Here is a 23,516-nt window from a genome sequence, read left to right as displayed (position 1 = left end):
ATCTTAGGAGGTCGATTATAGTTAAAATGAGCTTTGAAGGTCATAAATTTGGTCTTTGTTGGTGATATTTTTAGTTTGTTAGGTTTGGTCCATGCAAATAGACCATTTAATATAATTTGCATTTTTTCCTCGAGCATCCTCCTCGAACGCCCCTCCACAGCAATTACTGTCGTCGGCATAAGCGATTTTCATAGCCTCCTCGTGGTATTTTGTCATCCACTGATCTAAGACTGCGTTCCAGAGGAGAGGCCCAGTACCGACCCCTGAGGGCAGCCTCTGGAAACAGTAGCTGAATACACTAGGTGTTTTGCACAAATTCTGATGGATCTGTCTTGGAAGTAAGACCTGATGATTCTGTAAGTATATATAAGGTATAAGGTATGTTAGTGTCTAACGGCTCCTGGGATTTCTCCCATCTCCGCGGGTGTACATTGTATCGGGGCCAGAGATTTGAAGTGTGTGGGGGTCATGTGCTGTATATTGTGTTGTGCCCTTTGTTCCTCCGGTCTATTAGCCGCCGAGCCCCTAGTGGGACCCGACGTTACCACACCATGCCACGGGGAGGCTGACCGGGTGTACCACTGTAGCTAGAGTACTCTGGCGGGTCCTGCCACCTACTTTCCTGGGATTTCAGTGGCTAGGACCAGATTTAAGAATGAGATGATCGCTGTTTCTTGAGCAACGGTTGTAATTTTAACAGAGCGTAGGGTTGTTCGCTGATAACTTGTTCTAGGGCCAAATAGGTCGGGCAGTAATTTTGATGTTTTTAGATTTAGACCTGTGGGGGCATGAGTGTGTGTGTATATAAAAATATATATACACACACACCCACACACAAATATATATATATATATATATATATATATAAACTAAAAAAAAAAAAAAAAAAAAAAACGTTGTGCAAGAGAAAAGTAAGGGAGGAAGGCAAAAAGACTGGAGGGTAGGAAACAGAAGAAAGGGGCCAAAAGGGAAGATGGCCCCTGATGACAGTGTGGCATGCCCAAAGCCTCACCAGAGAGAAGAGTGGGGTGGCGGGTGGACGAAAACCACCTCCCCACAAAAAAAAATAAATAAATAAAAATAAAAAATAATAATAATAAAAAAAAAAAAAAAAAAAAATCATTCTGTAAGAGAAAAATAGGGGGGGAGGGAGTAAAGAACGGATGGCAGGAAACAGAAGAAAGCCGGAAAAAAAAAAAAAAAAAAAAATGAGAGAGAGATATACCCCGCAAGTTCAGGGTAGGTACAGCTAGCACGGCCAGTCAGTTGGAGCCGACAACTTGCTGGAAATCCAGCGGTGTGAGTGCTGCTATGGTGGATGGGTCATGTTCAGTAAGGTCTAGTTCAGGTGCCGTCATTGGGACTCCATTTGGTGAGTCTTTGTCGCATCCAGACTGAAGGCTGGTCCAGTAGTCCATCAGAACGAACAGTGGGGGTGGTCAAAACCGGGAGTCCAAGATTAATGGTCAAGTCCAGGGATCGATGCTAGGCCTCTTCTTGATGAGATGTGTCACGTCTGGTCGAGAAAAGTTTGTCCAGGAATCAATGATGAGGAATTTGTCAAAGTATGTGTGGACCCTGTCTTTGATTGCACTGCTGGTCAAGTCTTGTGCAAGTTGGTCCAAGGCATTAGCATTCATGGCTCAATGATGAATAGCAACAATTGGCAGTCATGGTTGTTATGACCTATTGATTCGGATACTAAGGTGGTGGTAGTGCTTTCTGCCTGGTAAATAAGTCCATTGCAAATTGAGTCAGAGCTCGGTAAGTTTCTTCATTCTGTAGGGTGAGGTGTTCTTGATTTTGGTAGTTGAAGCGTAGTTTTGTTATTAGGATCCTCCTGAAGTCCTCGTAGATTTCACAGCTGTGGGCAAGGTGCTCCCACGTCTGATCCTCTCCACAGTGGCAGCGGGGTGAGTCTGAAATTCTGAAGTCATGTAGTTTTTTCTGGAAGGAGCCATGTCCAGTGAGGAGGTAGGTAGCATAGAGTCCTGGTGAAAACCAGACAGGTGTGAGGGGGTAGAAGGCCCTGACATCAGGGAGGAATCTTTTGGTGACAGCGCCTTTAGTTGATGTCTGCCATCTTTCTTGCCAGGTGTCTGTTAGATGTTCATTAAGTCTCATCTTTTCAGCGTTTCTATTATTTGCTGGGTCAGTGGTGAAACCTGCACAAGTAACTGCTCTTCCTTTGGCTATTTGGTAGAGCAACCCATGACGAACAATCTCCAGGTCCAGTGGAAGAGATCCAGTGAGGACCTGTAGTGCATGGGTGCTGACAGTGCGACAAGCACGCGAGGACAGAAGGAGAAGAGAGCGCTGGATAGTTCCTAGGCGCGATCTGTTTACTACGGTATTGGCCTTCTTGTACCAGACTCCAGAAGCATAGGTGATAACCGGGATGAAAACTGCCTTATAGAAGAGTGACAGCGTTCTCTTCTTTAAGCCCCAGTCCTTCCGGGCAACTCTTGAGACTTGGGCAGCATACTTCCTGATCTTAATCCTGAGTTGGTCTAGATGAGGAGTGAAGGAAAGGTTTTTGTCTAAGATCAAACCTAGATATTTAAGCTCTGTTTTTAGTTTTACTGTAACACCATTGACCTTGATTTGGGGTGGTCTTCTCAAATCAAGGGTGCCTTTTAGTAGGATCGAATTGGTTTTCTCTGGGGAGATCTTTAGGTTGTTATGCTCTGCCCAAGCTTGAAGGGTGGAGATGGCCTGGTTGGCAGTTGCTTCTAGTTGGGTTCTGTTATTGGCAGAAAAGAGCATGACCAGGTCATCTGCATAGGCCTGGGTTTGTACATTGTTGAGTTTGGTGTTCAGGAAATCATCCAGCACCAGATTCCAGAGGAGAGGCCCCAGAACAGATCCCTGAGGGCATCCCCTGAAGACTGGTCTGGAGACACTGCAGTGGGGAGCAGACACGACAACTCGCCGGTCCTGGAGATAGGTCTTGATGCATCTATATAAGTTTTCTGGGACATGCGCTCTTCGGAGTCTGCCCAGGACGCTGGGCCACCAGAGGGAATCGAAGGCACCAGCAAAGTCAAAGGAGATTAGTAGAAAGTATTTGGAGTTGCAGTTGGTAGCAGCTTCAATGATTGTTTCCAGTGCATCAATCGTGGAGCGTCCTTTCCGGAAACCGTACTGCTTAGGTGAGGAGAGACCAGCGTCATTGTAGTGGGCTTCTATTCTATGGGAGATCATCCTTTCGAGAAGTTTGCTGAAGACTGGCAGCAGTGCAATGGGCCTATAAGATTGTGGCAGATCATGTGGTTTGGTTGCATTCTTCAATATAAGTCTAAGGATTGCAGTCCTCCATTGTGTGGGGAAGAATCCTTGGTGGAGACAGTGGTTTAACAGGTTGAGTATTGTAGTGGGAATAAGTTCAATGGCCTTCTGGACGATTTCTGGATCGAGCATGTCTCTGCCCGGAGCCTTCTTGTTTCTAATTCTAGATGCAGCTAAGTTGAGCTCAGTTGTGGTGAAGGGTTCTTCAATTGCAGTTGTGTGATATGTTTCATTTTCCATGCAGAGCTGTAGCTGTTCCGGTGTGTGTGGGTCAGCAGGCTGCTGAAATGTAGCGTCTAAAATATTATTGATAGTATCTTGCCACGATCTGGTATACAGTCCGTTCGGTAATTTTGTGGTTGATACGACCTCGCCTCTGGGAAGCTTGTTAGTGGTCACTTTGTACACAATCCCCCAGGGATCGGCGTTCCCTTCAGTGCTTACCAGGGCTTCCCATGAGCGCCTTTTGCGCTGTTTTATTGTTGTGGTATACTGGTTCCTGTTCACTCGATATTGCTGCAGTAAAGCCTCTGTTTCTTCTGGAGGCCATGTTCTTCTTGCACGTTGATAGCGTTTTCGTCGGTAAATGACTTCGCGTCTAAGAGCCTGGAGTTCAGGTGACCACCAGGGGACAGCACCAGGTGTGAATCTCTTTTTGATAGCCTTGTTTGCAGCATTACTGACGAGCTGTGTAATTGCACATTGATGCTGGTCTGGGCTGAGGCCGCTAGAATTGAAGCGGCTGGCTGCACTGGTCAATTCCTCCTTAAAAAGGTTCCAGTCAGCCTTATTCAGGGCATATCTTCTTTGTTGAGTTCGGTTGGTTGGTTGTGTGACTAGTGAACGGTGTAGTTGGAAGGTTAGTACCCTGTGGTCAGAGGTGGTCCAGTCCTCACGGACTGTCCAGGAAGCAAGGTGCTGAGCAATGGAGCTTGAGGCTAAGGTGATATCTATTGTAGCTTCCCACAGGGTACTGGAGAAAGTTGGCAGGCAGTTAGGTTTGTTTAGAATGACCAGGTTGCTGTTAGACAAGTAGTCCTCAAGACGTTGGCCATTTCTATTTCCTCTGTGATTTTGAGTTCGGCTGTGCCAGGCTGGGGACCTGCAGTTAACATCAGCCCCTATAATGAGTTTAGCATTTGGCATTTGTAGCTGGATGGTCTGTAGATATCGGGTGGCAGGAAGAATATCTTCCCCCGGTCGACAGTATATCGAAACTAAGTAGAATTGCCCCAGTGGTGAAATTACATGGGCGCACACAGCCCAGCTAGTACACAGATCAGTGATTTTGGTGACAGTCAGTTCGGGATTGCGAACGACGATCGCGGCCCAGGGTGTGTCACCATCAACCTGGACCACTTTAAATCTTAAGGGGTAGCCTTTTACCTCCTTGTTATGAGTGTATGGCTCCTGAAGCAGCAGCACATCTAAGTTCTCTTCATCTGCCTTTTTGACCAGTTGTGCAGCAACAGCCTTGTCCCTCTGAGCGTTATGTTGTGCTATTTTCACAGTGTGGGTATTTAGGTTTGGTCTGTTACTCCCCATATTCTATTCTTGATTGTTGAGCACTTCTGGCTTTGAGATAAACTGGGCAACTGCTGTCACGGAGCGAATGGTTGGCTGGCACTTTTAGGGCCTTGCAATTGGCACATGTGGGAGGTTGAGACTTTTTGGGACATGTAGCGTATTCATGCCCCATTTCGGCACAGTGGCCACAGGTGGGAAGATTTTGCCTGCACGTGTGCGTGGTGCTGCCGAAACGGCAGCACCTGAAACATTTGGGGACGGCTACATGCTCCCTGAAGCGGTGGCTGCCCCAGTTGATGTAAATTCTTGTTTGTTGGGAGAGGATCTTCCAGGCCTTGGGTGATAGCTCAAAGACCCAGTTAATGGTGTGCCCAGCTCTGGGTTTTGTTTGGAATTTAGGGATTATGTGAGAAGTTGGTTCTTCATCTGGGAGTTCCTGTTTCAAGTTTCTGTGGAAAATTTCGCTTTGCAATTCCTCTGGAAGGAGATCCTTGTCCACATCTAGTACCAGTATGCAAGGGCCCTTTTGTCTAGGGGGCTCGGCCAGGAGTCCCAGAGATGGTAATTTAGGATTCTTAACAATCAGTTCAGCATCCTCTTTTGTGGCTGTTTCTATAATTACTCCTGTATTTCGCGTTTTGCGAATTGACTTGATTTTAGTGTTCTTTAAGTCATCTGTCAAGGAATCCATGATGGTCTTCTTGACCTCCTCACTGGACATACGACCTTCATTGGTAAGGGGTTTAAGTACTACAAAGTTAGGTCTGGGTGATAGCGTTTTCTTCAGTGTAGTCCGTAGGTTGGTACCTGAATTGTTTGTCTCGTAGCTCAGTTCCTGAGATTCGGGAATAAAGTCCGGTGGTGACTTCCTCAGCGTCTGGGCATATGTGGAGTCGCGCTGTCGCATTTGTTTTACTCCACAGTCAGTGTAGGCTTCCAATTTTGCAGTTGCCTTTTCGCTTTCCAGGTGAGTCTGGATAAGCAGCGATTCTAGCTTATTCCATAGGGTGACGATTTCTGCCCTAAGAAGTGTTGTAATTCTGTTAGTTGGCTCTTTGAGCACGTTCTCCAGTGCTACTTTGAGTTGTAGCGATTGTTGGATAACTGTCCCCTCAGGCATGCTGGGGTCAGGTTGTCTGATATCTGTGTACTCGGTTTGGGAGAGGGGGGGTTCCACGGTCCCTCTGTTTTGAGATTTTGACCTGGTTTTTCGATCAAATTTGGTACCGATTGATTTTTTGTTCTTAATGGGGGGTTCAGTTTGAGATCCCTCATGTTCTTCGTGTTGCTCTGCTATTTTAGGGTTGTCGGTCACTGGCAGGGTTGTGTTTACAGCCGATTTCCTCGATTTACCCTCCATTTTGAGCAGATATGAATTGGCGAGTTCACTCCGGATGAGCGAGTGGCGAGACAGTCTCACAGAAGGAGCTCAGAAAATGAGTGCAGATGATACCCACTGCAAGTTAGTAGGTGAATCAACTTAAGAAGTGCTACACAAGAACAGTTACCACCAATAGGATTTACGTGCTGTTAAGTCACGTGCTATTTGCCCTGGGATGACATCCATATGGTCATTATAATGGTATTAAGTTACACCAGTGCTTGCAATATTATTTATATCAAGTGGCACAATTATAATTTCTGCCGAAATTGCCAAAATCAGCCGTTCACATCCAGTATCAGCGCCCTAATTTAAATAGCCGACTGGGCTAGGTGAGTATAGTTGTCACATCTTCCCAAGCGCAGAGACACAAGGGCACTCTCCCACCATACCGTGTCAAAAGCCCACTCAAAGTTAATAAACACTGCCAACACATACTTAGCTTGGGAGTTTTCTACATAGTTCTTGAGGGTGGCAATGGCAACTTCTGTTGAAGAACCTTTTTTAAACCCGAACTGATTAATTGAACATAGATGATTATCCTGTAACGTTTTTTGTATTCTTGGAGAGAGCAGCCTTTCAAAAAGTTTCCCCAAGTTTGCCAATAGGGAGATTGGTCTGTAAGCCCTGGGATTAGATGTCGACTTCCCAGGCTTATGTAAAACTTTAAGTAGGGCAATCTTCCACGGTCTTGGAAAGACTCCCTCGATATAACACTTGTTCATGAGATTGAGGAGGATATTGGGAAATAGGTCATAAAATTTGACTATTATCTGGTTTTCTATCAGATCCATCCCTGGACATTTTTTACTGTTTAGTTTGGAGACAGCTGTTCCTAGTTCAACAAGAGTAAAAGGATTGATGTCACATGTTCCAATATATTGTTGATTGTCTCTCCTAATTTCTGCTTGTTCGGTAGAATCATCCTCTGAATTGTCTTGAGGAAAATGCTTATTTACAATAGTACCAACAGTAGAGTACCAGTCTGTAGTTTCTTGTCTGTCCACTATAACAGTGTTATATATGTCTCCGGAGATTAACTTGTTCCTGGAAATCTTGTACACTAGACCCCACGGTTCGGTGTTTCCCGTGTTACGAACAAAGTTTTGCCAACATTCATTATTTGCATCTGCGACGGCTTTATGTACCCTTTTCCTGAGATCATTGTATTGTTGTTTCAGTCTGTGGACATCAGTGTCTGCCAGGTGCCTGTTTCGTTGGTACGTTTTCCTAGCATTCATGGTTTGGGTTCTTAATGCAGTAAGTTCCGAAGTCCACCAGGGGACAGATGGGCATCTGGATTGTTTACGTTTAGCAGAGTAGCTCATAGCAAGGAATAAGTGTGACTGAACATAGTTTGAATATTCTATGGCAGATAAGGAATTTAAAGTAGAAGCCACCTCAGGACGAAAGAACAAATTTAGAAAATTCTTAAACTTGTCCCATTTAATTTTTTCCATGGAATATCTTTTCAAGTCCACCAGCTGTAGATCCGCATTTCTAACTGTGGGTTTGATACTGAATACTATAGCGTTATGATCACTGTTAATAAGTGATGGTAGAACATTCCAATTAGTTATCTGCCCGTCCAGTTTAACAGAGGTGATAGTTGCATCAATGTTTGATGTTCCATTTAAGGACGAGAATGTGTAAGGTCTGTTTGGCAAATTTTGAACTACTAAATTGTAAGACAATATTAAATCTTCCACAGCACACAGCAGAACCTCTGTTGTCTGAAATTCTGCTGTGCCAAAAAGATGATTTGGCATTTAAATCAGCGCATATAATTAAATTCCCTGAAGCAAATTTTGTGCATATACGATCCAGCTGATGTAAGGACATTTGAATATCTGCTGACGGAGGGCAATACAAAGAAACTAGATGAAAAGTAATAATTGGAGGCGAGATCAAAAGACAAGTTACAGTGTCTGTACACTCTCCCGAGATGGTTGTCACTACTAATTCATGATTGCATATTGCTATTGCAGTTTTAGGACGGGTTTCTATAGAATGAACAATTCTGAGGGATAACGGGAATCCCATAACCCTGTGAATCAAGCCTCCTACTTGAGTCGAATAATAAGGTTCTTGAACACATATAAGATCATAATTATTTTCAATCATCACCACTCTTACTTCATCCATGACCACTCGTGAACGCTGGCAGTTTATTTGCAGTATTTTTATACCCTCAAAATTCACACCCACAACGTTAGAAAAATTTGTAGTGGCCGTATTATTCATTATGAGTTTTTTGGTTTACTAGTTCAACAGCTCTTTTATACTCCGGACAGTTATTGTCTCGGACTGAATGCTGACAATCTCTGTTGCGTCTTTTACAATTGACACACCGAGGGGGTTCTTCCCTGTGTGTGTGTGCATTCAGCAAACACATGTCCACCGCCTCCACAGTGGCCACAAGACATGGTCTTATGTGTGCAATTTAAAGCTGAATGGCCATAGGCCAGACAGCGGAAACATTTAGTAACCACTGTGAAATGACGGAATTTATGTGAAGTGAAGCCAAGAAAGATACGATCATTCTGTATTAAGCGTTTAAAAATTTGGGGGTGAATCCTATTACCCAGTTTGTTATTTTATTTCCAGAGCCTGAACTAAATCTGAACGTTGTACCATTTTTAACTTCCTCTTGTTCAAACCCATGATCTTTTAGGTTCTTTATAAACAAATCTTCTAATATATCCTCCTTTGTATATTCTTTCGGCACACCGCAAATTAAAACCGTGGGGTCTAGTAACCGTGGTTTGTCCATAGACAAACCTGCATTTGTCAGCTGCGTCATTTTGCTAATTTTATTTGCATCCATGGGATTAGTAGTTTCAATTAAGAGACCTTTGTTTCTAAGCAACCTCGTATTTTTGATTTTAATATCTCGATGTTCTTTTTTGAACACCTCTGTCACTTTAATTCTAACATCCTGACTGGATGAAATTTCAGAATCGGCATTCGGTCTCAATATAATGATGTTTTTAGGGTCATTAAATTTATTTTTTGATGGGGGAATAACACCTTCGTCCAAAGGAAGTTGAGAAAAATTATGTTGTAATTGTTCATCTTGTCCTCTAGGTTTATGTACAATATTTTCAGTACGTTGAATGCCTGCTGCAGCAGCAGTTGATCCTCTAACTGCTTCAACAAAGGTACGCTGTTTGGGTTGGTCCTCGATTAGATGGTGAAAAATCTCAGTGCGTATTTGTAATTCTGAGGTTTTTACTTTCAATCGTTCATTGTCGATCAATAATGCATTCGTAAGTGACTCCAGGTCTGACCACAAACGATGTATATAGTTTGAGGCTTCCTTCGTGACTTTGCTGCTATCTGCAGATAAAAATTCTCCGAGTGCGTGTTTAATCTTGGTCATTGTTGAAAGTACCACCGAGGTATCTGAAGACTCCCCAAGGTCCAAGTCTTCAGTGAATGATGTATTTTGCACGAATTCTTGTACATTAGCCAAAGCATTGGCAACTGTGTCTCTGCTTTGATTTGGGTTTTTATCCAGGTCAGAACTACTGGGATCAGAAGCAGATGAAATAGATTTATCATCTGCCGAATTATCCTGATCACTTCTTGTTATTTTTAATATTATGGGATGTTTTTTCCCAGCTGATTTAGTAGGCTTATCTGCAATCGACGAAGACAAGTCCCTATCAGAATCAAGCAGAGGTGATACGCTAGAATCCATAGTGTTGTGTTGATGAATGAAACAGTACACACAAAATATATAATTCAAAATAATATTCCAGTCTTCCCCGAATTTAAAATATTTTGTATCACTTCAATTTGAATTTATCTTCTTTCAAGTTATTCTTCTGGTCTGGATCCTTGTATTCAAATTACTTACCAATAACCTTTCAAAGAATAACAATATATAAAGTTTTTATATACTGGAAAACTATGGTTTTTCTAACCAGCTGGATGAAAAATTGCATGAATTTTTTGAAATTGCAAAGTAACGAGTTTTCAAAAATAGCCCAAAAGATCCTATATCTAATTTATATTTCTATGTAGTGGTATGAGAATACTGTCCACTCATACACTATAGCACTTTGAGGGTCTTATTTTTTCTATTTCAGTTATATTATTTTAAATTATTCTGTGTAGATAGCGCTACAGACAAGATGGCCACTACAAAGAAAGTTTTCCCTCCAAAAACATCAATAAGGACTTCCTATTGGCTTCTTCTATTAAACAATGGCTGCCAAATGCTTTTCCTATGTTACACTACAGGTAGTCAGCCACGTTATTCTTAGGTATACCATGTGCTTTCAGAATACACAAACACAATGTCATGGGAGGCTTGAATCGCCCTCTATGAATAATGTTTATATATACTTATTCGATTTTTATAGGTGCCACTGGTAACAATAATGGTGACTCCCACGGAAAGTATTTTTCCCTCCAAAAGTTGTCGTTATGCGGCCATCTTGTCTTGCACCATAGAAGGCAATGGTGAAACCAGTGGCACTACTGCTAAGCCTAATATTCCACTTATTTCCAGTCTCTATTATAAGTCTATGGGAGAAAACCTTGTAGCATAAAATATTAACTTTGAAATTTTAAATCACTCATATCTTAGTAACCCCTTCACAAAACAACCCCAAACTTATCTCCTATCACTCACCAAGAATTTATGGAAGTTATGCAATAATTCGTTCACGGGGGGGTCTAGATCATGAATATAATCCAATTATTGAGGAGCTCACAAACATAAGGACATACAAATAGCGACAACAGCGCCATCATTCTCTTACTGTAACACAGTCCATGTATTTACTTGTTTCGTGATGACTCCCAGCTAGGGTTGCCAGATGTACTTTATTTCAAAGGACAATATTTTTTTTTTTTAGCCAAGCTGTCCTTGTCCTTTCTTGAAACGAGAAAGGATGCAATTTGTCCTTTATTTTCATTTTTAAATGCCTGTGCCTCGTAATGGCAGTGGAAGATTTCTGCACAGTCGTAGGAGGCAAAATAATTTGCAAAGCAATAAAAGAGCTTGAAAAGAATGAAACATGTGCCAGTGACATTTTTTATATAATGAATGATCTAAAAAATTCACTGCAGAATTGTTTTGATCAAGAATTTTTTGGGTATCATGTTCATCAGCATTTTCAGAAATTAGACCCTGTAGTTAAAAGCACAATAATAAATGATTTAAACTGAAATAATTTATTTTGGTTTAAACCAAAATCTAAAAAAATATAAACAATGTTTAATTATTAACTAAAAAATCATACAATTTTCCTTTTTTGGGGTGGGTGGTGATAGAGTGAGAGTCGAAGAGTGGTAGCATTAATTATTTTTGAGTGTCTCTTTTTTATTTTTTTTTATGAGAACCCCAAACACGAAAGGTATCAAAACCTATGGTACTTAGTACCGTGCATGGGTTGAAGGAGAAGTATGGGGAGAGGGGGATGCCGGAAACTTTGCTCTAGAGACTAAACATGGGTTTCACCACTTCAAGCCTCCAATAAGCAAAGTGGTGGTATTTCACCGGTTGATGAAAGTCATCTACACCTTTTAATCCAGTCATAGAAATCTGGCAACCCCTACGCCCAGCAGTCCTTGAAATCCCCAGTGCCTTGCTTTCAAGGCAGCTGCACATTCCGGTAGAAGCAGTGCAAGGATCACTTTCACCTCTGCCTGCAGCTATTGTTAATCTATTAGTCTGTAGTTTTGGTGTCCTTTCGATTTGCCTGCTTCACTACCTTGAGGTTCAACCATTAGTAGTTGCAAAATACACACACACACATCACTGAATTATGACCACCTGTCTAATACCATGTTGGGCCACTGTTCGCACAGCTAATAGCCTCTATTTGCCTAGGCATTGACTCCACTAAATGTGTGAAGACTTTCATAGAGATCTGCAGCCATGCTGCCTGCAAGGCTTTTCACAGTGCTGGAATAGTTGACAGTGGCATGTCCATATGCCTCACTTCTTGTTCCAAACAAAATGCACAGGTGTTCAGTGGGATTGAAGTCAGACGAATTTGGAGGCCAATCAAGATGGGTGATCTCTTCACTGTGTTCCTTGAACCATTCGTGCAGACCTGATGACACGGTGCATATTGTCTTGGAAGATCCTGTTTTTCTCTGGGAAAAAAATGCAACATAGCAGGGTGCACATAGTCTCCTAACAACTGCTGGTAGACCTCACCAGCAAAACATTGGTCCATATGCACTTGTTTCCACCTGCCTTGTTAGTGTGCACCCTGCATGATAAATCCATGGACTTGTGTTGCTTGCACCACTCATGATGGTATCTGTCAGTGTGTTGCACCAGGTATTTGGACTCATCTGACCAGCACACTTGTTTCCAATCCTCCAGTGCCTAACCAGTGTGTTGTTAGCACCACAGCATTCACCATTGACGATGATCAGAGGTGTGGAGTGGGTGCTTGGGTCGCCTGCTGTTTAACCCCATATGTCTGAATGTGTGGCAGATCATCATTTGGGATATTGTCCTTGCACTTCCCATATTGTATTGCAGTATTAACTGTTGCACAGTGACTTGTGTTGAGCCCATACAATGCACTGCACCCTTCACTCACCACAAACATCCACGTTGTGTAATCGTTTACAGTTCTTTCGGCCGAAGGTGGAGCTCATTCAACACCATTCTTTGTACATCTTAACCACAGTGGGCAGGAGCAACTGACAAGATGTGCCATGTCTGATATTGAAGCACCTGATGCATGAGCTTCCACAGTCATGCCCTTCTGAAATTCCATGGTACCTTTGCTACATCCAGTAATTGCTATTTTATCATTTACTTGCATGACCAGGTGAATGGTACCACTGCTCTAACATACAAAGCTGTTTGGCTTTTTATACTAAGAGCTATGTGGCATATTAACCCCAAGGACTCACATCTGGTGAGTATGGGCTTGGCACACCAGGATTCTGAGCTGGATATCATAATTCTTTTCTTTCTTGGTGATTCCCTTCTGACTCTCCCTCTCTCAGGGTAACTCAGAAATTTTTATTTTTTTTGATTGGTTTCCTTGATTTTTTTAAATTTTTTTATTTACTTCCTTGCACCATATGGCTAATGATAATAATAGTCCATTACAGATGGGGTGTTCATAATTCAGGGATCACTGAGTGTATATATATTTGTTTTGTGTAATTTTGCTGCTGTTATTAAAGTTATTTGTTCTGTCAGAATATAGAATAAAATTAAGTGTGTCCATTTTAAGCTATTTCCCCCCTCCCCAAATGAACAAATAGTGAGAGCACACCACAACTCCTGCTCTGGTGTTTTTTTTTTTTTTTTTTTTCTTTTGCACCCTGGTAGGTTAATGTATTATTAATATTGGTATTTTGGGATGCATCCTTGCATCTAAAAAGTTTGGGAGTCTATAACCTAGTATTAGAGAATTTTTGCACATTTATGTATCTGTGTTGTTGATATACATGTATGTGTTGTTTTGACTTAAGTAAAGGTCTTTTAACATATCTCATTATTATAATTATTTCTTTACAGCTTTTGTAAGAACTCCTCATACACATTTGAAACAACTACGCACTTGTAAAATGAATCCAAAATATCTTCTGGATGAAGTGAAAAATTTTAAGAGTGAGAAATTGCAACATGTTGAAACACATATCACCACTGAAGATGGCCAGCAACTTCTTGAAAGTAGAGATAACCAAGGAAGATATCATGTGAAAAAGAGAGGAAGGGCACATGGATTTGTAGCAGATTTTAGGGAAGATCTCAAAGTATCTGTTATTTTGCCTGGATTGATAATGGGTATGTTTATATTAAATATTCAGAATGCGTGATTTGTTTTTGCTATTTACTTGTTTGTATAATCGCACTTCAAAATAAGAGCTTATCCTTAATCCTTTCAGCAGTACATATATATACAATCAGTCCTCGTATAACACCTGTTTACGTTACACGAATTTGATCATACACGATTTATAAATAGGGGAACGATATTGTATATAACATGACCACATTCACTTATGCATGGTTCGCCTTTGTGTTTACAAGAAATGGCAGTCGAATGCGGAATCACCCCAACTGAATGCAACATGATAGGAATGAAGAGAAGATTCCGAAAATGTATTTGTTTTTTATATCGGTGAAGGGGAAACACATTTCGCTATAATAATGTAAAAACCCACACAATTCCAGCTATCGGTATTATCACAAATGCAGTTAGATCAAGTTTACTACCAGTAACAATTCCACTAGCAGAAATGCAACTGGAAATTGTTTTTATTGTTTTATGGTAGTAACCCCCATAAATGTGCTTTAGTAAAATGTGAGCTAGTGAGGTGTTAAGTGTGTCTCTGCCTTTATGGTGTTGCTTATTCAGTTGCTACACATGCGCAGCTTTGTTTATGTGTATCAAGCGTGCCTCCTCATTTTGTAATTGTGCTTTATTCCCTAAAAATTAGTAAAATACTTTAGAGGTGTGAAAAGGAAGCATCCTGGTGAAGACACTACAGATTCAGAGAGAAAAAGAAAATCAATATGGATAGACAGAGGCGGACTAGGTCAAAAATTCTTACACGGGAAAATTTGTAGCGGCCTCATACTAGCGTTTATGGCCAAAATCACACCTGCCTCCATCCTCTTCTGGCCTCCGGCCCACCCGAGTTTCCCTGCCAAGGCTTATGGCCAGTCTGCCTCTGTCGATAGAGAAAAAATATGAAATTGTGAAACACTGAGTGAAATGAAGACCATGTGATATTGCACATACTACAGGCCTAAATGAGGCAACGCCGAGAATTAGAAAGAATGCAGAGAAAATAAAAACAACTTTCATAGCAGGAACAACTCAAAGTGTAACAAAATCCATTAAATCAAGACACAAGAATTGGAAGAGATGGAACGTCTGTTTGGATAGAAGATCAAACAAAGAACAAGTTTGCTTATGATAGAAGCAAAAGCATTAGCAATATTTTATTACATAATAGTCGTATAAAATACGTAAGTATTTTATTACGATTATTTATTGTGTTTGGTAATGTTTTGATTACAAATGTGTGTTCAATCTTGGGTGGTCGGCACCTATTTTTCCCATAGGGCCTGTTATTTGCATTGCACAATGGTTTCTAGGAACACAACTATCATGCTATACGAGGACTGACTATGATATTTTTCATGTGTGAACTCTGAGGAATATGTACATCTTGAAGATTGCTTTAAGCAATGTATTCATTAATGTATTAATTGTCTTAATTTTGTCTAGCATGTGTTGCCATCTGCTACCTGTGTTCCAGACTAATTTTAAATACAATTTATAATAGATGACAACATGAAAATAGATTTGAGAAGATTCATATCTGTTGACCTCACTTGTCCAATTTCAGTTTACAAAAGGCTGAAATTGAAGGATTTCTGTAGAATCCAGATCCAGAATTTGACAAAAATGAATTGAGTAATGCATAAAAAAATGGATAAAGTATGATTTCATCAAAAAAGTACCAATGAGTTTTATTTATTATTATTAAAAAAAAAAAAAAAAATTTGATTTACTTTTTGACAGTAATTTTACTCTAGTGTCGGGAAAAAAGTCAAAATAAAAACACATTAACCTTCTGCTGCTTGTATGGCATCTCAGTTATTTTTTGTTCAGTGCTCTTTGAGTTTAGAAAATCATAATTAATAATCAGTTTTTAATTCAGTTAAAAAAGGTAAAAATTAATTTTTTGTAATTAAAACAAAAAAGGGCATCTCACAGACAACATACAAGAGCACCCTTATTAAATTGAGGAAGTGTGTGATGAAAGGTTAATATTTTAAAGCTTTTACTTAGTTCTCATTTTATAAAATTTCAGAATTCCATGTGGAAGACTCATTTCACAGGACCTGTTTGCTGTCAAATTCACTGCAGGGGACCCACCTCATGTGCCTCAGACTTACATGCTGAAAGTGTTAAACAAATGGTCTTGTGGGAACTTATAGAGCCTCATTTTTTAAATGTTTGTTATTGTTATTTACAAATATTTAACACTAATTTTTGTTCCTTGATAAACGATACTTCAGTAAAAAAAAAAAATCATATTAGTGATGTTTTTTCCCTAAACTATTTTGTAACCTGAGTGATTTTGATATGTTCACTGCATCTTATGCTTATAAGTGTCGAATGATACTACAAGTGATGTGTCATTACTTCTTGTGAGCATTCAAAAAGCACACAAGTGCTGTGCCATAATGCATATAGGTAGAGTAGTCAATGTATAAATGGTGTAAAAGTAAAGGCACATAAAATAACTGCTTGAGTCTTTCGGCACACTGGTTGAACTCTGGGCCATTAGCAACAATGCTTTGTTTTTGTTTATAGCTTGGTACACATGTTTGTTTTTTGCTTGTGTTGACTAGTTTTTGAATAAAATTTTGGTTGCTAAAATTGAGTTTTGTTATGATTTATAGCTCAGCTCAAAAGTAAGCGATTTTGCTTTTAGCTGTGAATTCCAGAATTTATGTTTCAGACATTGTTTACAAATTTTTGTAATGTTTTTTATTATTTTTTTTCCCCTCAATATTCTGGAAATTATGGCATGTTGAATGCACTCTGATATGTTGAAGCAAATGCCATAATCAGTGCTAGCTTAAGACCTTTTTGAGTCCCCTAGACAAGACTGAATCACTTTGTCACTTTGGGGTCCCTCCGTGTGTAGTCTGTAATGGTATGAAGAAACCTGGATGGAACCCTCTTTCGTATTGATTTTTGGCTTTGAGAAAGGGATGATAGAAACTAAATTTTAGTAATCATTAATTGTTTGCTTCATAGAAATGGTACTCAGTGATAATGTTTATTTCATATATAACTTGAATCTTTGAAAGCCAGTAGACTGCTCTTTACAACTTAGCGTCTAGCTATTCATCACTGCATTTGCAAGCTCTCCTTGGCTTTTTTTTTTATTCAACATGGCATCAATAAATTTCAATAATGAAAATATTATTATTATTAAGACTACATTTACTCAGTAATACAAAGTAGGTTTAGCTTAATAAAATCATTGAAAATTTCATTATTTTTAAACAAAAAAAGGTAGAGGATGCCAAAAAAGAAGCAAGAATAGTGTATTGTATGCAGGTTTACAGTTTACACACAAACCATTGCATCATAAATACTGAAAAAGAAACTGAAAAATCAATGTTATGTACAAAAAAATTGATGAAAATATCCTCTAAAGGAAGGCAGGGGGGGGCTGCTTATAACAATTTTCCACTTATAGTGCTGTTTGTCTTCAAAAATACTATAACTGAAGCTTACTTTATATACAAACACTAGCACATTATATTCAAACAAGGAATATATTTTGTAATAAGGATAGGTGGAATTAGGACAAGGGCATGGTTGTGATAGAATGAATATCACAGAACAGTTATCTTTTAAGGGAACAAAGTGTGATATTGTTCTACATGTAGGTAATAATGATATTAGATATTCTGTGGTCTTAGCCTGGAAAGGTTGTACAGATCACATGAGGCGCCTCCGTAGCCAGGTGGGAAGAAGCAGCAGTGCATAGCACACACTTCTTGATTAGACCGGGGTTCGACCCCGTCACCACCAAATACGGAGGATGCGGAAAAGGTCAGGGAATGACCACCGCATATTCCGGAGCAATATGGCCTTAGTTGCTAATGCTCTTCAAAAACAAACAAACAAACAAACAGATCACATGAGGTAAAATTTTTCTCATTGGCCTGCATTTATTAAAGAAGGGACTTCTTTTCTAAAGATGGAATATTCTTGAATAAGAGGTGCAAGAATACTTGCTGATTCTACTGAGGCAAAGTTAGGTTTGAATTATTAGCATGGGGTAATGGAAGTTAAAAGCAGAGCTAGATTATATTCTTGTACTGCTTTTGAACTGCCTATTGAAACTTACTGAAAACAAATCAGTTGGAGAGGAACAGGGGCTATCTCTCCTACTGATTTTCATAAGCTATTAAGAGTCATATAAGTTAGTGCAAATGCATCATGTCTGTATGCAGTAAATTAATCAAATTATTATAGTGGCATTGTTTTGTTAACTTAGTCTAAATTTTCTTGCAGTCTGGGGATTTTGCCCTGAATTTTTATCAACTTGTTAGTCTTATAAGTGCAAACTAGAACAGGCTGTAAGGCCATGAGAGTATAGGAAACTGAAAAACTGAAAAATTTCTGGGGAAAGAATTGGTATAAGCAATTACATAGGTTGTGTTAGGAATATATTTTTGGATACTTATTGCTAGGAGGGTAGTTAATAAATTTAATGAATTCAAGGATGGTTATGTCAAAAAATGCAAACATACTAGGAATATCAGAAACATGGTTATTTTGATATACTGGATGCAAAATTTGAATATGGCAAATATAGTAGATAAAAGGAAGTATACACATGACAGAAGGGAATTGAGGGTTATGCTTTTAATTGCCAAGTATATAGATTGAAGACAAGCATATCCAGTCGACAACTATATTGAGTCTGTCTGGTGTGGGGTTACAATTGGGAAATAAAATGGGAGTAGAGTATGTTATAGACCAGATGATTGAGCATGATAGATATCCTTACAGAAAAGTAGTGGGTCATCAAATCAGAATGTCTTATGGAGGACTCTTAATTTTTCAGAGATTTACTGGAACAGTGGGTTGGTCCCTCACCCAGTAACAGGGCATTTCCAGATTTATTGGATGACACGATTTCTATATCATTATGTTATAGGTGCCGAAATGGAAAAGGGATTTTTTTTTTTCCCACAAGGTCTTAGACATTTCACTTTTTATTTGGACCAAAAGTCATTCTTTGATACTACCAAGTATTTTATACCACAGAAAGAATATATTCAAAGTTTAGATCAAAACGGATGTCAAAAGAATTGTGATGATCTTAATGGCAGATAAGAAAGGTGCATGGGATGATTATAAATTATCACAGACCCAATCCCACAATAAATATAAATTAGTTTGTAATGAAATTAGTAGGGATTTAGGAAGACTGAAGTTCTTAACTGAAAATACAAAGAAGAGTAGTGAGGAATTCTTTGCTTATGCTAGTGGTGAAAGCAAAGGAATCAAATGTAATAAACCACTAGCTATTTATGGTAACAGTATCAGTGATCTTGAATCAGTTGCTCATAAGCTGAAAAATTATTTTACATTCTCATTTACCTATGAAGAAGTTCTTAAATTTGAGAATATCAGAATACCATTTGGGATTTGAATGATTTTATGTTAAACTGAAAAGAAACCAGAAGCAAAATTATTACAGTTAGGTTTGAATTATTAGCTTGGGGGGAAAGCTTAGTTATTATAATTATTACAATTGTTATTATGAATCTTAAAAATTTCTGAAATCTGTTTTTTTTTTTTCTCCTCAATTTGATGCAAATTGGGGAAAAAAAAATAAAAATTTCGATCAAGCCTTGTTCTCTGAATCTGATGGATTAGTTCTTCAAATTCGATTATATTAAAAGTTAAACAAAACTTTATTTCCAAAATTCCATTAAAGTCCACTGTCCATCAGATGAAGTCCAGAATTTACCAACTTCATTTATTTATTATTTTTATTTTATTTTTGAAAAATTGCATTTGCTTATAAACATGACCATACCTTCATTTTATATAAGAATACTTAGTGTAAAATGTTATGCTACAATCAGTTCATCTATCAACCTAAGTTCAGGATATTAGTATTAGTAATGGCCACACGGTGCAAGGAACCTTATGGCTTATGCAACCCACACCAGCCAAAAAAAAATAATAATAAAATAAAATAAAATAACAAAAAATACATAAAATAAAATAATAAGAATAAAAACAAATTAATAATAATAAGAAAATTAAAAAAAATAATAAAATAATAAAAATTAATAAGAGAAAAGGAAATGGACAACCTATGCATTTCCCCTTCTCCCTTAGATAATTATCCAGCTGACCTTTGAATTTCCCAAGACTGTCAGCCTCTATCACCTATGTAGGTAACTTATTCCAGTTATTTATAACTCACTGGCTAAAATAAAACTTCCTACAATCCAGTCTAAACAACTCCCCCCATAAGTTGAAATTATGGCCCCTAGTTCTAGAATCATTTATAACCATGAAAATTTCATCTTTATTCATTTTGCTTATGCCTCAGTCAAATTTCCTCTAAGGTGTCTAGTTTCCAAGCTCTGCAACCCACATATTCGAAGTCTTTCCTCATATGGATGCCCTTTTGCCGATCTCACCAGGCAAGTTACCCATCTTTGAACTCTTTCAAGAAGAACAATGTCTTTCTTTAGGTGTGGTCTCCATACTTGAACACATTTCTCTGTACTCCTCTTTCATTGGTCTTTAATAATTATTGTTGACAGAGAAGGTAACCTTCCCTAAACTGTTAGCAAGGGAGGGCAGTGTTTTTCATATTTTTGAACTAACTTTGATTCCATCAGCAAAACAAGTGATCTTTATGTTAGTTAAACTTTTACTGCTTTCTAAAGTGAGAAGGGTATCATCTCTGTAATGTACTGTTTATATTGCATGGAAATAAAAAAAATTTAAGTGGAAAATTTCAAGACAATTGGATGGTGTTTCAGTAGTCATGAAAAACTTTTCTGTGGCTGCCAAAGCAGTGGGAACGTGTTCGGTGTTGATCACATGTAGAAAATTATCTTCTCCAGTTAAAAAAAAAAAAAAAAAAATTCCTCTGTGTTATTTTGTGTCTTTATATGGTCAACAGTGATGTATTCCCTTTTCACTACAGTTGCATTAATGTGAATGTCATTTGTGTAAGTAGAATATAAAAAGTGCACACTCTAACTGCAGAAGAAACTTTGCTTTCACAACACACACACACACATCGCCCTTGTATTGCGCTGTTTTCAAACACATTTGTTTGAAGCTATTGGATAGTACATTTGATAGATTAATATTTTAGAGATGGCATTATATCACCAGAAAGGTTAATTTACTATTTAGCCATTGTCTCATCATTTAAGTAAATAGCATATTAACCTTTCCAAACAAATGACTGCACAAAGAGATTATAATTTGTTTGAAAGTACAACAGAAGATCTGTTACCTTACATGATTGGGACTGGATGGTTGGTTAGTAGAAAAAGTCATTTAAAGTAGGGAATCATACATATGAACCTTAAAAATTTTATTTTCACTTGAAACATGTATATTCATCTGACATAAAATTAGTAATTTTGATCCGTTTAGCATAGTTCCTCCACCTTTTTTAGAAATGTTTCATCATTGAACCTTGAGTTAGTTATTCAATAAAATGTAAAGATATATCTAGGATGCTTTTGGCAGCTAACCTGATGAACATGTAAACCCCTGGCCTGTGACGTGTACATCTTATTATTGTTGCAGTAAAGATTTTCTTCTAAATTGAGAAATTTTTGCCCTATATCTGATTCAATCTCTTCTTCATATTTAAATCCATCTGTTTCTATCACTGTATATATGATTTCTGCATTCTCCATAATTTCATTTTCTAATAAATCATGACTGATTTGTTGGAAAACATTGAATTCATCGTTATATGTTTTTCTGGCTGCAAATCTTTGAAACCTTCAATTTATCTGAAATCAGTTAATAAACTGAGTTCTTCATTATCCTCTTGTAGTTCAATGAATGGTGCTGTTATTGGGCATCACATAGTATGTTTTAAAGAGGGAAGGGAGAGTATCAGTTAATCTGAGTTGGTTAAGCCGTTAATCCACCAAGTCAGTTAAGAAGGCTTTTACTGTAGTACAATACCATTGCAACTCATTACAAATGCAAAATTTGTTCCAAGTTTTCATCGTTAAGAACACTGCCTAACAAAATAGTTTCAATCCTGCTGCCAGAAAAAAAAATAAAATAAATATTGGATGGAAATGTGATTGTATGTTGGCCTCACTCTTGAAAGCAGGTATTACTTTTATCAGATGTATAGCAGGTTCTCAAAGTATTTCTCTCATTATGCATTCTTATTTGCATATTTTTTGTTTGATGTTTTATTATGAACGAATAATATGAAAGTATAGATAATTTAAGGTGTTATTATGCATGTATTTACATTAACTGAGGTTTGCTGTACCTAATTTGAATTAACTCACTTTTAAATATATGGCTCAGTTAATCATATTTGTTTCAACAGGTTCCCAGGATGTTGCAAAGGACCTTGACCTTCTTGAAAGATATGGTGTTACACATGTCATCAATATGGCAAGTGGAGTGCCCAACTATTATGATTCAAAGTTGATCTATAAACGAGTGAGAATTCTTGATCTTCCTGAGACTAATATTCGTTCTTTCTTTGAGAGTTGCTTTGAATTTATTGATGATGGACAACAAGTGGGGTGCGTTCTGGTTCACTGTAATGTTGGAGTGAGTCGCTCTGCAACACTTGTAATTGCTTATTTAATGAGTAGAAAGAAAATGAGGTTAAATGAAGCAATGGCAGCAGTGAAAAGTGTCAGGCCATATATTAGGCCTAATGATGGCTTTGTTGATCAGTTACAAGAGTATGAAAAGGAGCTTTTTGGTGATGATGATGTGCATGGAACTGTGCCAAAGTTTAATCGCTTTAGCTAACTTGAAAAGTGAGAGCCATTAATGTGATAAATTTTAAGGGTTTACAGTAAAGTTATTAAACATTTGAATAAAATATGGTTATTTTGTAACGGGAGTACTTATAGTATTTAGAAATCTTTATTGCAATAATACTAATCGACACAAGACATTTCAAACAGCAGTTTATAAGTTTATATACATTTTAATACATTTTTTATATTTTTAAAAAAAATTATTTTATTTTTTATCTTTATTAGAGAAATTTAAAACAAAAAAGTCATGAAGTCAAAAAATCAAAAAGTAATTATGGAATTTGTTAAAATAAGAAGTTGTGATAACAACACAGAAGTTAACATTTTATCAAGTATTTAGGTAAGCAGATTAATTATACTGTTTAAAGCAGATCAATCATACTGTTCTCCTATTCCTAAAGGCAGTTAGAAAGGCAGGGACAATGTTTAATAAATTTCCTGTTTATACTCCGGGAGTGACTGCATAGAATTGGTCAGAGTTCAAAAAATAGCAAAAAAAATTGCTGCATTTAATTGTCACAGGCGTAATGATTACTCAAATGTGTGTGTGTGTGTGTGTGTGTGTGTGTGTGTGTGTGTGTGTGTGTGTGTGTGTGTGTGTGTGTGTGTGTCCTTTTGTGTGTGTGTGTATACTCGCATTTGACCTCATTCATAGCAGTGGTGGCCATTGATAATGTGGTATTGTGAAATTTGCTAATACTCTTCTGTATTCTTTTTTAAAATATCCTTGCTCTAGTATTGACTAGGAATAAACTTATCCAAAAGGTA

At 38.2% G+C, this 23,516-nt stretch overlaps 1 protein-coding gene across 1 annotated transcript in view; it reads left to right on the top strand.

Annotated features, from left to right (window-relative positions):
- The window catches only part of LOC150090668 (dual specificity protein phosphatase 19-like), a 48,043-nt gene extending 25,217 nt beyond the window's left edge, over positions 1-22,826 (top strand). Inside the window, exons 3-4 of the mRNA XM_090379383.1 lie at positions 13,704-13,973; positions 22,301-22,826. Of these exons, the coding sequence (XP_090235509.1) occupies positions 13,704-13,973; positions 22,301-22,737 (707 nt within the window). The 3' untranslated portion in view covers positions 22,738-22,826. The remainder of the gene's footprint in view (positions 1-13,703; positions 13,974-22,300) is intronic.
- Positions 22,827-23,516: the final 690 nt, after the last annotated feature.

This window comes from Mastigoproctus giganteus, chromosome 1 (genome assembly GCF_048544385.1).
Source record: "Mastigoproctus giganteus isolate SK-2022 chromosome 1, ASM4854438v1, whole genome shotgun sequence".
In the NCBI taxonomy this organism is placed as follows: Eukaryota; Metazoa; Arthropoda; class Arachnida; order Uropygi; family Thelyphonidae; genus Mastigoproctus; species Mastigoproctus giganteus.
The sequence above is the reverse complement of the archived record's forward strand: the minus strand, read 5'-3'. Positions and strand labels throughout refer to the sequence as shown.